Source organism: Lepidochelys olivacea (assembly GCF_965140295.1).
Source record: "Lepidochelys olivacea isolate rLepOli2 genome assembly, chromosome: 2".
Classification (NCBI taxonomy): domain Eukaryota; kingdom Metazoa; phylum Chordata; order Testudines; family Cheloniidae; genus Lepidochelys; species Lepidochelys olivacea.
Window position 1 is genome coordinate 250304699 of NC_140412.1, and position 16242 is coordinate 250320940.

The window sequence follows — 16242 nt, forward strand, 5'->3', positions numbered from 1 at the left end:
CCTTCTGCTACCCTGGCTTTTTCATTGGGAGTCACTTTGTCTTACACACTCAGTATTGTGCACCGGCCACCTGGGAAGGGAGAAAACCCTTGAAAGAATTACTAGTTGGTTCTATTGGCCAGACATCTATAAAGAGGTGAGGGATTACTGTGTGTCCTGCCTGGAGTGTCAGTTAGCAGGACCCAAGAGTTCTCTAAAGGCCCGCCTTGTACCAATGCTGGTTTTAGACATCCCGTTTGAGAGGACTGGCATGGATTTGATTGGACCACTAGAGAGGAATGCAAACGGACACCAACACATACTGGAGATCATGGATTATGTAACACAGTACCCGAAGGCTATTCCACTTTGCACAACTAATGTGCCAACCATGGAACTTATGAAGGTCTTTGTGAAGGTAGAGATCCTAAAATAAATAGTAATGGACCAAGGAATGAACTTCATGTCATAACTGAGGAAGAATTTGTGTAAGCTACTGAAAATCAAATCTCAGAGAACATCCATTCACTGCCCACAAATAGATACCTACTTGAATGCTTCAATGGGACCCTAAAAGGGCTGCTGAGAAAGTTTATGGTGGAGGACCCTTTCCATTGGGATCCACCACTCTAATTTGCAGTTGCGTGATTCCTCAGGCCTTAATGGGGTTCTTGCCTGTCAGGTTGTTATATGGTAAATAACCTGGGGGGATTCTAGACCTAATTCAAGGTACCTGGGAGAATCAGGAGCCCATAGGCACCAGCGTAGTGCAGTACATTCTCCAGCTATGAGAGACACTCAGGACTTTGTGAAGGAAAATCTCTTAAAGGCCCTGAACTGTCTTGAGCAAGCCTATAATAGGGCACCGGCTCATGTGAATTCCACCCTGGCAACAGGTACTGCTGTTGTTGCCCAGGTAACAGTCAAAGTTAATGACTAAAATGGCATGCCGGAGGGACGAGTGCATTACGAGATATAGTAGTCCAGGAAGAGGAAAGAAACCCAGATTTACCATATAAGTCTTCTGAGGGTACGGTGGGACTGTGAGACCTTATTCTTAACACCTTCCTAACACCCAACACCAAATCCAGACCTGGCCCCCAGGCTCCACTGTGCTAAGACCCGGACACAGTTTCCTTGCAGGGAAGGCTATTGGAACCCCAACTGACTCAGATATTGCAAGTGGCCTAATCTCTTCCTTCTGTGATCTCATCATGACCTGGATGAACCTGTTTGTTTTTTCACCACACCACAAAGGTGCCTGGATGGAGAGTCAGTGAGAGCCACCATCTTCTGTCCAGGAAGGTGTGGAATCTAGTACATTTGGGAGCTTTAGGTGATGATGACCTAGGGATAGTAGACAAATTTCACAGTGGGTGGCGGAGACTCATTGTCTTGGTGCCCAGGGCTTGGGATGACTTGGTTTTGCATTGACTTGAGGAAAGTGAATGGGATATCCATGTTTGACACACATCCCATGCCCCAAGTTGATGAGTTGTTGGAGTGGTTGGGGGCAGAGAAGCTTATCTAGACCTTAGATGTGATCAAGATCTGCTGGTAGATTCCCTTAACCAAGGGATTTTGATGAAAAAGGTCTTTGCAACCCCTTTTGGACTGTACCAGTTCAGGACTGTGCCCTTCAGCCTCATGGTACCGTGGCCACCTTCCAGTGACTGATGGACATGGTTCTGTGATCACACAGCCCAGTATGGAGTGGCCTCCATAGACAATATAGTCATTCATAGTTGTAATTGAGAAAGATACCTTGAGCATATTTTGGTGGTCCTACAGGCCCTCAAGCAAGCCAGCCTCATGGAAAACCAGGCCAAGTGCTGGTTGGAATTTCATGAGGTAACATACCTGGGACATAATTGTCAGGAGGGGCAAACTTGACCTCTGATTGAGAAATACCAGGCCTTGAGCAATTGCCCTATTCCATCAATAAAGAAACAAGTTAGATGTTTTTGGGGCCTGGCTGGATATTATAGATGATTCATACCTAGATTCGTCATGATAGCAGCACCCTCAGTTAGTTAAGAACTCTAGCCCCAAGAAAGTTGCTGGTCTGAGGCCTGTGACAAAGCCTTCAGGATCTTGAAAGATCTTCTGAGCAAAGTACCAGTCCTCTTCCACCATGACTTCACCCAACTGTTCATACTCCACATGGATGCTTGAGATGTGGAGCAAGGGGTGGTGTTGTCCCAGGACTTCTAAGGGGAAGAACATCCAATAGTGTGTATTAGCCAGAAGCTATTTTCCCTAAGAGAGACTCTACTCCACTACGAAGAAAGAGGCTTAATCAGCATCAAGGGAGGTTTAAGTTAGATATTAGGAAAAAATTTCTAACTATAAGGATAGTCAAGTACTGGAATAGGCTTCCAAGGGAGGTTGTGGAATGCTCATCATTGGAGGTTTTTAAGGACAGGTTAGACAAACACCTGTTGGGATGGTTTAGCTATACTTGGTTCTGCCTCAGCGCAGGGCTGGACTAGATGACCTCTTGAGGTCCCTTCAGCATGATATTTCTATGATTCTGTGATTAGCCCAGAGGTTCAGCATCAGCTAAATGCGTAGCCATTGTCTGTTCAAGAGGTAAAGCTCAAAGGTAAATCTGCATGTGCTAGTGTGCCACAGACATGGAACTCAAATGCACTTTCTTTGCTGACAAAGGAGATTATAGCTCTCCACTCTCTATGAACATAAACCATTGTAGAAAATTCATGGAGTGACTATTACTCTGAGGGGGAATCTGCTTCTTGGCAAAGGAAAGATGTTGCAAAATCATCTCTCTAATGGAGGCCGGGGGGGGGGGGGAGGGTGTGTTAAAGTTACTTGTGGGGAAGAATAAAATAATGGCCCCCAAATGAAGAACTGGATAAAAGTTGAAGTTCATTCTTTCATCTTCTGAACTCGTAAGGTCCACTCCTGACCTCTTTCATCTTTATGGAGACTGAGAGGAGGTGTGTTAATACTGGTCTTCTGGCCCAATTCCAATTTGTGTAATGACATTCTAGCAATTTGCATTCCTGAGAAGTATATATTTCTCTGCAATCTAGATTCAGAATGTTACATTTCCTGTTTTAAACTGTTGTTTTAACAGTGCATAGCAACACTACACATCTGCCGGGTTTCATGTCATTAGGGACCAAAATGATCAGCATACTATATATTCAAACTATTCCAATACTGTATATTATTGTTGTGGTTAGTATTTATTTATATTACAGTAACACCTAGAAAGTCAGTTGAGATCAGGGTCCCATTGTGCAAAGCACTGTACAGGTTATGAAACAGTCCCTGTCTCAAAGAGTGATAATCTAAATAAGATTTTACAACCTAAATATTGCAATTTAAGTTTGTAAAGTATTTAGTGGTCTCTTAAAATGAAAGATGTTGCATAAGTGTTAGGTTTTATTTTTGGGGGGGGGGGGAAGAACGGGTTGGTTACTGATAAGCCTGTCTTCAGGTCATGAGTACCCTTTAGAGGGAAAACACATGATCTTAACAAAGATGCTTTTAACATTTAATTATACTAAATGTGAAATTAGAGGAGTCAGCTTATTATTGTAAGTGTCATCTGTAGTTTAAAAAGGAATACCAACTACTAAAATTTAATTAAAAAACCGAAATTTTAAAAATTCAATGAAAACAGTTATTTTTAAACAAATAGACATTGTTCTGCAATGTCTGAAACCCAGTCGTTGCAGCATTGAGATTCTGAAACTGAAATGAATAAAAACAAAAGGAGAATGGACTTCATTGGATTTTCTTTGTCCAGATCAATATAAAAAGAGCATACATAATTGCAAGCCAATTGAATTTTATGATTTTCTCACCTGTAATAATCTAAAGTGATATTAGTAACATAAGTAACAAAATATAGTGTCTTTTTAAAGCAATCCTTCAAGTGTACCCGAGTTTGCACATTGGTCGGAAGGTTATGTGGCAGATTCTGATTTCTTGATTAATTTTGCCTAGCATTAAAATACAATGGAATGTGTGCCCATGTAATTCTTCCCTTTTATTCCGTGCTGACAAGGCCTCAACTGGTGTACTGTGTCCAGTTCTGGGCATCACATTTCAGAAAAGATATGAACAAGTTGGAGAAAGTCCAGAGAAGAGCAACAAAAATAATGAAAGGTCTGATGTTGAAAACATAATCTATGAGGGAAGATTGAAAAAATTGGGTTTGTTTAGTCTGGAGAAGAGAAGACTGAGAGGGGACATAACAATTTTCAAATACATAAAGAAAGTTGTTACATGGAGGAGGAAGAAAAATTGTTCTCCTTAACCTCTGAGGATAGGACAAGAAGCAAAAGGCTTAAATTGCAGCAAGGTCAGTTTAGGATGGACATTAGGAAAAACTTCCTAACTATCAGGGTAGTTAAGCACTGGAACAAATTGTCGAGGAGGTTGCAGAATCTCCATCACTGGAGGCTTTTAAAACAGGTTAGACAGACACCTGTTAGGAGTGGTTTAGTTATTACATAGTCCTGCCTTGAGTGCAGGGGACTGGATTAGATGACCTCTTGAGGTCCCTTTCAGTCCTACACTTCTATGGCTCTATGTTCCTGAACAACAAGTAAGCGTTATAATGCATGATACATTGCAATAATGGCCTAACCTAATTTTTTTCACTCCAGGATGACCTCATTATAGACTACATGATGCAGAAGTCCAAAGGACAAGCACCTGCTTTGACCCAGCAAAAGTCTGCTGAGAATCTTGCATTGAGGACCTTCAATCAACCTCAGCTGGACAGCTTCCCGCCAGAGTCAGATGCAGAACTCGACAGAAAAGCTCTGATTTCTGCACTACGTGCCTATGTCGCTCAAAAGATGGCAGCACGGAACAATGATAAAAGCTCCATTGGCAGGACTAAATGGTCTCACCTCTATGCAAATAGGTTCCGTTCATCTCAGACTGGCCATTTTGATGGAACCTTTGCCAAAGAAGAGACAGAAGACTTTAAAATGAATCAGCCATTCCTGCAGAGACCTGGAGCTGTAGTGCTGGGACCAAGTTCAGAGATGCTGAGTTATAAATCTGCTTCTCCTCAGGGTGATCCTAAAGATCCTCTGAATGCAGTGGATGGTAAGATTTATATTTATTTATTTATTTATTTTATCATCTGTGAAGCTTCCATCATGTGTTCTAGGCATGTTTGCAAAGATTATAATAGATTTTATAAGCATTAAAATCGTCATGTAGAATAAGTTCCCCTCCTACGACTGAGATATTTATATTTATCTACCACTACAATCACAACCGTAACAGCCCAAATCTAACCATTCCTTCCCTACATACTGCTTCCCACGTCCTTCAACACATCCTCCCCTTCTGCATGTGAAAAATGTACTGCATTCCATAATACCTAGCACTTATATAACTCTACATTTTCAAAACACTTTATAAACAATAACTAACTGTTGGAATCCATTTGTACTCAAATCAGCTTTCATGCACATCTGTCACATTGCACAGTACTTAGGTAGAACTGTCTCTTTGTTTTTGGTCTTCTGTTTTCTTTATTTAGCTGTAAATTGGAGGACCCTGGATAAAATGAAAAGTTAGCAAAAAGAGAATAATTACTGAAATATACTCAATCATATAAACTCTGGCATACTGCATGTGAAGAGGAGCAGGTTGTCAGTTCACGAAGACCTGAGATATGGGGAAGCAGGAGGATGAGGGTTTCAGCTGGAATTGGCTGAACTATCAATTGCAAACAATTATTTGCCAAATTTGACCTTTTTTTCTATTTGCTAACTGTTCATGAGCAGATCATGATTTTTATGAATTTGTTTTATTCATATTCCTATGGCTTAACAGATACTTAACAATCATAGTGTAACATGTCATGGGATCTTGTGATTTATTTCAGTGGTGCTTCGTGAGTCAACCTGTATCTTCCTTACATGGCTTGAGGGTAGGGAGAGTTTGGAAAGTAGTGTGCATCCACTTGAACATTTGTGTGAACTAAACCAAGTATTGATGTTACTGTTGCAGTTCAGAGTGCCTGCCAAATCAATGAATCAATCCCTCATGCTCAGCTATGCATATGGATTTGATGCCTTGCAGCTGCTCTTTCTACCTTAATTCCAGCTGATCCCCATCTGACCATGTAGAAAAGGGCTTTCATGAGTCCCTTCCCTAGTTTACATTACCAACAAAGTTTTTTCTCCTTTGTTTGCTTTTGAAACACAAAATTGCTGAAACTTTGGCTTTTTGTCTGAAGGCAGACAATATCTGCAGTCCAATGGATGCCCAAAGTGAAAGCAGTCTTGGTATGGTACCTCGAGGGATTATAGGTTTCAAAGAACAAACTGTAATGTAAATCAAATCCAGATGGCACTGTAGGCACAGGTTGCATGGTTTTGCGGCTACACTCAAAGGAAAATAGGCCCATACTGGTTATACTGTCCTCCAACTGTTCCACTTCACCTTTCCTAGCAGGAGTCGATAGGCAACAAACATATTTAATGCTTACAGTGAATAACATGTTTAAAAATTCATTGGATTGTGCTTCTTTGACTTTCACATGCATAACGTATCCTGTAGTAAGGTACAGTTTTGCTAGCTTGCTTTTATATATGCAGTTATATGAACTTATTAAATGTCCTGAAACGATTCATGTGAAGAATCAGTAGTATTGTTGATTATTTTTTTTTGCTTCTTTGAGTCATTTATTAGTCCTTTTAGATACACATAAGGTAACACATCAGTATATTCACAGTATAAAGTAGCAGTTGTTAGAAATGATGGACAGGGACTGAATCTGCCAATCTGAGCAGCTTTCCTGCCTGTAGCAAACTGCCAAAATCCAGCCAGAGGTTTAGCCTAATGATATGATTGCTCTCTATAAATTCATCAGAGGGATAAATACAAGAGAGGGAGAGGAGTTATTTAAATTAAGCGCCAGTGAGGACACAAGAACAAATGGCTATAAACTCACCATCAACAAGTTTAGGTTTGACATTAGGCGAAGGATTCTAACTGTCAGAGGAGTGAAGTGCTGGAACAGCCTCCAAGGGGAGCAGTGGAGGGAAAAAATCTAACTGGCTTCAAGACTGAGCTTGATAAATTTACGGATGGAATGGTATGATGAGATTGCCTACAATGGCATGTGGCCCGTTGGCAACTGCCATTAGCAAAAATCCCCAACTGCTGGAAATGGGACACTAGATGTGGAGGGCTCTGAGTTACTACAGAGAATTCTTTCCCAGGTATCTGTCTGGCGAGTCTTGCCCACATGCTCTGGAACTAACTGCTCGCCATCTTTGGGCTCAGGAAGGAATTTTCCCCCAGGTCAGATTGCCACAGACCCTGGGGGGTTTTGCCTTCCTCTGCAGCATGGGACATGAATCACTTGCATGTTTAAACTAGTGTAAATGATGGATTCTCTGTAACTTGAAGTCTTTAAACCATGATTTGAGGGCTTCAGTAACTCAGTAAGAGGTCTATTTCAGGAGTTGCTAGGTGAGGTTCTGTGGCCTGCAGTGTGCAGGAGTTCAGAGTAAGTGATCACGATGGTCCCTTCTGACCTTAAAGTCTACACAGAAGATTTGCACTGAGGGCAATAGTTGTGTATCTGTGGAGAGATTTTGTTTCTTCTCTTGTTTTTCCCCTTTCTCCTCTGAATCTGCCATCTCCCCCTGCTCCTAATCTTCCTCTAATCTTGCTGGTTGTGTGGCCTTTCTGTACATGTGCAAGCTACCAGCCCATTCTTCTTCTTCAGTCAGTCAAATCATCAGCATTCCCTATTTTTCCTAACATACGTGGTCAAAGTGCCAACCACAGAAGTGCTCACATATTAAACAGAGCACAGGACAGTGACTTGAGCTTGTGTCCCTACTCTGGCCACATGTTTCAGAAGTCGGAAAGGAAGAGAATAAGTCTGGCAGAACAACACAGAATGCCTCGAGCAGATCATCAGTGAGAGTTGGTGGGGAACAAGAGGAGGTTAACTAGGGAGCAGGAGGGAGACACTCATGCACAGGAAAATGCCTGGGAATGTTCTTAAACCACTCATAACTAACAGGTGTGAAAGACAGAGGGTGCCCAGGAGTGGTGTGATCTGAGCAGGCACTGGCTTTCGAGACAAACTCCAATTGTTAAAGTAAAAACCTGCCAACTGCACAAGTCGATGTGCAACTGAGCCCAGCTTTGTCCAGACTAGTTTGATTCATGAATCATTACATTTTCAGGCTCCCCTGCCTAAGGCCAAGTGAGGCATTCACAGGGATTTTTATGAATAAAAATCAAGTTTTCTTGTTTAAAGTGCAAAAAACCTTTTGAAAATACTCCAAGCATCCTATGTCATGGTCACCAACCAGCTGTTTCTCAGGTGAATCACTGGTGAAATCAGTATTATAATAAATATATGAAAACCTAATGTTTACTGTTTGTCAGGATGCTGGTCCCTTAGAATTCCACAGCAATAGCAGGGATAGATCTCAAATCCTCCAGCTCGAGGTAAAGGTGATTTTTGTTAGTAATGCATGGCCTCCTTGAGATAGGTTTCAGAGTAACAGCCGTGTTAGTCTGTATTCGCAAAAAGAAAAGGAGTACTTGTGGCACCTTAGAGACTAACCAATTTATTTGAGCATGAGCTTTCGTGAGCTACAGCTCACTTCATCAGATGCATGCCATGGAAACTGCAGCAGACTTTATATATACACAGAGAATATGAAAAAATACCTCCTTCCACCCCATTGTCCAGCTGGTAATAGCTTATCTAAAGTGATCATCAGGTGGGCCATTTCCAGCACAAATCCAGGTTTTCTCACCCTCCACCCCCCCACACAAATTCACTCTCCTGCTGGTGATAGCCCATCCAAAGTGACAACTCTGAATAGGTCGGAATATGAACAAGAGGCTGCTCGGCAGCTCTCCAACATGAGTTTCTACAAGCCATTACCCTATGGTCCCACTGAGAGTTACCAAAAGCAACTACAGCATTTGCTCAAGAAACTTCCTGAAAAAGCACAAGATCAAATCCGCACAGACACACCCCTGGAACCCCGACCTGGGATATTCTATCTACTACCCAAGATCCATAAACCTGGAAATCCTGGGCGCCCCATCATCTCAGGCATTGGCACCCTGACAGCAGGATTGTCTGGCTATGTAGACTCCCTCCTCAGGCCCTACGCTACCAGCACTCCCAGCTACCTTCGAGACACCACTGACTTCCTAAGGAAACTTCAATCCATCGGTGATCTTCCTGACAACACCATCCTGGCCACTATGGATGTAGAAGCCCTCTACACCAACATTCCACACAAAGATGGACTACAAGCCGTCAGGAACAGTATCCCCGATAATGTCACGGCTAACCTGGTGGGTGAACTTTGTGACTTTGTCCTTACCCATAACTATTTCACATTTGGGGACAATGTATACCTTCAGATCAGCGGCACTGCTATGGGTACCCGCATGGCCCCACAGTATGCCAACATTTTTATGGCTGATTTAGAACAGCGCTTCCTCAGCTCTCGTCCCCTAAAGCCCCTACTCTACTTGCGCTATATTGATGACATCTTCATCATCTGGACCCATGGAAAAGAAGCCCTTGAGGAATTCCACCAGGATTTCAACAATTTCCATCCCACCACCAACCTCAGCCTGGTCCAGTCCACACAAGAGATCCACTTCCTGGACACTACAGTACTAATAAACAATGGTCACATAAACACCACCCTATACCGGAAACCTACTGACCGCTATTCCTACCTGCATGCCTCCAGCTTTCACCCTGACCACACCACACGATCCATCGTCTACAGCCAAGCTCTGTGATACAACCGCATTTGCTCCAACCCCTCAGACAGAGACAAACACCTACAAGATCTCTGTCAAGCTTTCTTACAACTACAATACCCACCTGCAGAAGTAAAGAAACAGATTGATAGAGCCAGAAGAGTTCCCAGAAGTTACCTACTACAGGACAGGCCTAACAAAGAAAATAACAGAACGCCACTAGCCGTCACCTTCAGCCCCCAACTAAAACCCCTCCAACGCATTATTAAGGATCTACAACCTATCCTAAAGGATGACCCAACACTCTCACAAATCTTGGGAGACAGGCCAGTCCTTGCCTACAGACAGCCCCGCAACCTGAAGCAAATACTCACCAACAACCACATACCACACAACAGAACCACTAACCCAGGAACTTATCCTTGCAACAAAGCCCATTGCCAATTGTGCCCACATATCTATTCAGGGGACACCATCACAGGGCCTAATAACATCAGCCACACTATCAGAGGCTCGTATACCTGCACATCCACCAATGTGATATATGCCATCATGTGCCAGCAATGCCCCTCTGCCATGTACATTGGTCAAACTGGACAGTCTCTACGTAAAAGAATAAATGGACACAAATCAGATGTCAAGAATTATAACATTCATAAACCAGTCGGAGAACACTTCAATCTCTCTGGTCACGCAATCACAGACATGAAGGTCGCTATCTTAAAACAAAAAAACTTCAAATCCAGACTCCAGCGAGAAACTGCTGAATTGGAATTCATTTGCAAATTGGATACTATTAATTTAGGCTTAAATAGAGACTTGGAGTGGCTAAGTCATTATGCAAGGTAGCCTATTTCCTCTTGTTTTTTCCTACCCCCCGCCCCAGATGTTCTGGTTTAACTTGGATTTAAACTTGGAGAGTGGTCAGTTTGGATGAGCTATTACCAGCAGGAGAGTGAGTTTGTGTGTGTATGGGGGTGGGGGGGATGTGAGAAAACCTGGATTTGTGCTGGAAATGGCCCACCTTAATTATGCACATTGTAGGGAGAATGGTCACTTTGGATGAGCTATTAGCAGCAGGATAGTGAGTTTGTGTGTGTGGTTTTTGGGAGGGGTGTGAGGGGGTGAGAGAACCTGGATTTGTGCAGGAAATGGCCCAACTTTATTATCATGCACATTGTGTAAAGAGTTGTCACTTTGGATGGGCTATCACCAGCAGGAGAGTGAATTTGTGTGTGGGGGGGGTGGAGGGTGAGAAAACCTGGATTTGTGCTGGAAATGGCCCACCTGATGATCACTTTAGATAAGCTATTACCAGCTGGACAATGGGGTGGGAGGAGGTATTTTTTCATATTCTCTGTGTATATATAAAGTCTGCTGCAGTTTCCACGGCATGCATCTGATGAAGTGAGCTGTAGCTCACGAAAGCTCATGCTCAAATAAATTGGTTAGTCTCTAAGGTGCCACAAGTACTCCTTTTCTCCTTGAGATAGTTCAGCGTTCCCTATTCTGATTCTATCCAGTACTGGGGAGAAGAAGAGTGATATGGGCACCCTGAAGTTTACACGTGCACAGACATGCATGCACACACATATGCTACCTGCCGTATTACAATATCCACTAACTTCTGACCCTCTTCTTCCTTGTTTTAGGAAATTCATAGGAACTAACTGAAATTCCCAAAAGGGTTTTTCAATAAATACAGGACCCAACACAGAGGTCTATAAATTCCCCTTATTGTATTTCAAATGGGCTTCTCATCTTATCAGCTGAAAATGATATACAAGAATGGCTGTGTGCCAGCACAAGTGGGAAAACATCCATATTTAAAATAAACAAAAACACTTACTTAACAGCATATTTATTAGTCCAAGGTAGATACACAAGCTCTCTCCCCAGACCTTTTTACAAAGCAAATAATTTTCACCAGCTTGTATTGACCGTCTGGATAGACTTCTGCTGGTGCTCCTTCTGGCATACTTAAACACATCACATTCCTCAAGTTCCTCAGCACTGGCTCTGCTCTGCAACTCTTCTGGTTTTTTAATAGGTAAGACAGTAGTGGTTCAATAATGGTAGCATACAGTACTGTAATGCCTAGTTTTTGTCAAGTTTGAAGTCAGCACTGGCATGATGCTGTTTTTCAGGAGTTGTTCTTTTTGATGGGCAGTTTCCTGGTGACATTGGCTAGATTAGGAATAGCAGCATCACAGGGAGGCAGGAAGCTTCTCGTATTCTGGTTTATTCCGTGAACCAGAAGGACCTGCAGAGAGCCTGTTAGTGGAATCTGGAGCAGGGCCTGTGGCCATTCATATTCTCTTGTGTGATTTCTCTTGCCCTTATTTCCATTTTTCAGTTGAGACTGTGCTTTGTTATCAGCTATGAACCTATGGAAGTGGACTAAGGAGATAAGACTTTGCCAGATAACAGATACAAAGAAAAGAAGAGAGCTTGAAAAAAGTAAAGTGAAATTGAAATGACAAGATTATGTTGGCAGCTTGTTGTTCAGTAACTCAGTTGCTGATTTGGCAGCTGGTTCTGATGTGAGGACATTAAACTGCTCTTTAGAAAAATACAATAATGTTACATTTATATAACATTTTTAATTAGATGTGGCCTGAACCAAAATCTTGGATCTCAACTTTAGGGGGAAATTTGGGTCTGGATCTGAATGTCATGGCTGGTCAGGATCTGTATGGAGTAGAACCTAATCCTGGACAGACAGAGATTAAAGTCTTCTGGGGCCCAACGCCAGTTTGAACTTGGAAACCACCTGACTTCCCCAGTTTACAGCAAGAACTTAAACTACATGATGTTACCACTGTCCTGACTTATGTTGTTTATCTTAATTAAATGAACATACTTTATACTCTTTTTTGTTCAATGAAATAAACCCTACACGCTTTTTGCTAGGATTTAGAAGCCTAAATCATGTTTACTTTCAGTGAGACTTGAGCTTCTAAGTGCCTAAATCACTTTTTAAAATGAGACTTAGGCTTCTGAGGCATTTTAGAAAATGTTACCCTAAGTCTAATTTTTTGGTACAATGACTTTTAATGTCTAGGAGGTCAAAGTCCCTGAGTTGAGTTTGCTCATTGTACTATGGAGGTGGCTTCTAACTCTTTTGAGTGCTGAAAATTAGCATTCAGTATTTATGTGTATGCTAGAAAGGCAGAAGTAGATTCTTAGTGTAATCTATATGATAGAAAGAGTTGATAACAATTTGTAAATTACACTTTTCTCTTTGGGGAAAGGTGCAGAAAATACATAAAATGGTCATGAAACCTTCAAAATCTTGATGGTCCAGAGATTACACATGTATTCATGATCAAAAACTACTGGAAAACAGTCATTGATTTTGTTTTAGGTTTCCACTGTTCTTTTTATAGATTCACTGAGGTCATGCAATCATACATGGTGTTTCAAACATACTCTTTTGTACTATGATTTGCCATGTATATATATATCAACATACCTGAAAAGCTTTTTTTGTTTTGGATTGCAACGGACATTTAGTCCATTCTTCTCTATTTGGTTTATTTGCTTCCTCTTCATTATTTTGCCTGTTGTTCCTGATCATTTTCATCTAGCTATACAAACAGTGCACAACCCAGAACTAATGCCTAAACCGAAATTTGGCAATTGCATTGATTTGCTAGTATTATTAAATCTGTGCAGTATAGTATCCCACATTATCATCCTTAGTGTGTTTTTTTTAATGGCTCATCTTCTGAGCTAACTGTTGAGCATCTAATCTTGCAGAAGGCTTCTGGGATTCATCCTGGCTAAGTCTGACTAAAGATTTTTTGATTTCTGCATGCCCATGCAGAGAAACCTAGATTCATCTGTTCTTTTAGAATACCCAATTGAAGAAAGGCATTTAATCATTTTTTTACTGGTTTTTGATCACTGGTGACGGTCGTCACTGCTGGCCGCCACTTCCCGCAGCCCCCGTTGGCCTGCAGCGGTGAACCGTGGCCAGTGGAGCCGCGATTAGCCGAACCTGCGGACGTGTCAGGTAAACAAACCGGCCCGGCCCGCCAGGGGCTTTCGCTGAACAAGCGGCGTCCCAAGTTTGGGAAACACTGACGTGAGATATTCATTTCCTAATGGTCAGTGGAAGCCAGTAGTAAACGATAAGCCAAACATGTGTAACAGTTGTACAGTATTATGCAGCACCCTTCAAATATAGCTCCCAATTCTACCAAATTGACTTACTTTGAATAGAACCTTACTGCACAGGTTCTTTCATTAGTGCAAGGAATATACACTAGCCACCTCAATGGGCTGCTTTCATCTTGTTTGGAGGCATAGAATATACTTTTCAACACAACTTTTAAAAGCAATTTATAACCCTTTTTTGAGATATCAATGTTTCTATGTTGTTGTTTTTCCTACCTGACACTACAGACCTAAAAATACCTGCTTTGTAAACAGAGAGACACAGACGCATGGTAGCAAACTGTATAGTGAATTAGTGAGGAGTGGGTGAGGTATTATCTTTTATTGGACGAACTTTTGTTTGTGAAAGAGACAAGCTTACACAGAGCTCTTCTTCAGGTGAACTGGTGAATTAGTAGTCAGTATTGATAAGCACAAAAGAGATCATGTGGCTGAAAAATGGTTTCTGAGACCATAGGAAACCTTTAATTAAGTGAGGCATCTCCAAAGGAGATTTGGATAAGGTCTGCAGAGTACTCAGCCCAGTGGCAATGAAGTGTGAGTGGACAGTCAAATAAAAGCTCTGTTTTTTGGATGCTCATTGGGCTGTTACAGTTGTGATTGTAGTGGTAGATAAATATAAATATCTCAGTTGTAGGAGGGGAGCTTATTCTACATGACTTTCCCCGTTCCAAAATTTTTAATAATGTTTTAGCTACTTCCCGTATTTAAAAAATTCACAAATATATAAATAAATAATCACACCAGAAAGTGTGTTTATCCAAAATCCTTATCCTTAGCTATCTCTTACTTCAGTAATGATACCTATACAACTTATTGACTAGACAAGACTTATAATATAAAATATGGCTCAACGATTGATTCATAGAATGGTAGATAGAGCTGAATCATACACCAGCTGACATAGTATTTCCTACATGTAATTGTAGTCATCATGCCTGTGCTATTTTAATATAATCAAATAAATAACCATCAAGCTACCTTAACAATTATCTTAATTGACTACTATTGTCAAGTCACTTTAGGTCACGTTAAGTCAGTTTAGATTGGAAAAGTGTGATGATTCTTGGTGCAAAGAAAAACAGCAACAATTTTGTGCTAGAGACGTGAGTGCAGCTAACGAAGCCATACTGACTTCTATCCTTCAGCATCTGTCACAAGCTGGTCGTGCACTGAATTGGAAGCCTGCTTTCTGAAACAAAGTGCACCTCCTGTGCAAGGCAGTCATCTGTCATCAGAGTATGATAGGGCTCACCAAATCCAGCCTTTGGGTGTGCTATTATATTGTTTCTGTAAGTGGAAAAGATGTCTTACATTTTCCTGAAAATATTATAAGCATATAACACTTGCACAATGTTTCTCTCTTGCATGTAAATAAATCCAGTGATCATGTTGGTGATTTTTTTTTTTGACTCAGAAAAATTTATTCAGGATATATTGAAAGACCTGAAGAAACACAAGGTGAACGTGGATAATCTTAGCCCACTGGAGCTTGATGAGATGGCTGATATTATTGCTGACGCCATTCAAGTTGTTGATGTAGCAGAAGAAAAGCAAAATGGAGCTGGAAAGTTTGAAGGAGAGACAGCAAAAGCAGAAGTCAAGGAAGTGGATGCACAAGGAGGAGCAGATTATGAGACTGGACTAATGGATGCCGATTTTAATATACAAGGTACTAGACCAAAAAGATAAACATGACAAAAAGCAATTTACAGTCATTTTCCTCTTTATTTTAACTGCAGTAGTATGGTCTCTCTTATTCATTGTTTTTTAAAGAAGACAGGGAGGGAGAGTTTTTGTATTTTTTGGCAGAGGTCGGGAAAGTTTCAGTCTTCAAATTTGCTTTTTACAATGTAGACATGTATGCAAGGTAAATGTGGCTATTTGTGAGCTCTGGATCTTCAAGCTCCATAAACAGGATAAAAGGTAAACTGTTCTATGTTATTAGGCCTAATTTCTCATTCTTGAGAATGAGATGTTTAAATAAAATGATAATAAAAAGAATTCTTTTATTCCCAGAATCTTGTTTTTAAATATATAAATGATAAAGCAAAAACATTTACCCCATTTTGCTTTACAAGTAATCATATTTTCATGTATCGTAATTGCATGCAGACAAAACTCTCAGACAAGCAAATATATACAAGCAACTTCTTCCTCTTCCTGCTCAGGAAACTAAGGAGATTCACTATACTTATTTGGTTGTGTTTGAACACAGATTTTTGGTGGTCCAGTAATCAGTAATCCAGCTACTGTGATTTTCATTAAAAACTCTACATTTACTATGCAGAAAGATATGATATATTACAGTTTTTACTT

General features: G+C 41.1%; 1 protein-coding gene across 3 annotated transcripts in view; it reads left to right on the plus strand.

Moving 5' to 3' along the window:
* The window catches only part of PTPRN2 (protein tyrosine phosphatase receptor type N2), a 1058681-nt gene that overhangs the window by 431531 nt on the left and 610908 nt on the right, over nucleotides 1-16242 (plus strand). For all 3 annotated transcript variants that reach the window (XM_084620378.1, XM_084620379.1, XM_084620380.1), the window contains 2 exons: nucleotides 4623-5073; nucleotides 15341-15595. In XM_084620378.1, the coding sequence (XP_084476504.1) occupies nucleotides 4623-5073; nucleotides 15341-15595 (706 nt within the window). The remainder of the gene's footprint in view (nucleotides 1-4622; nucleotides 5074-15340; nucleotides 15596-16242) is intronic.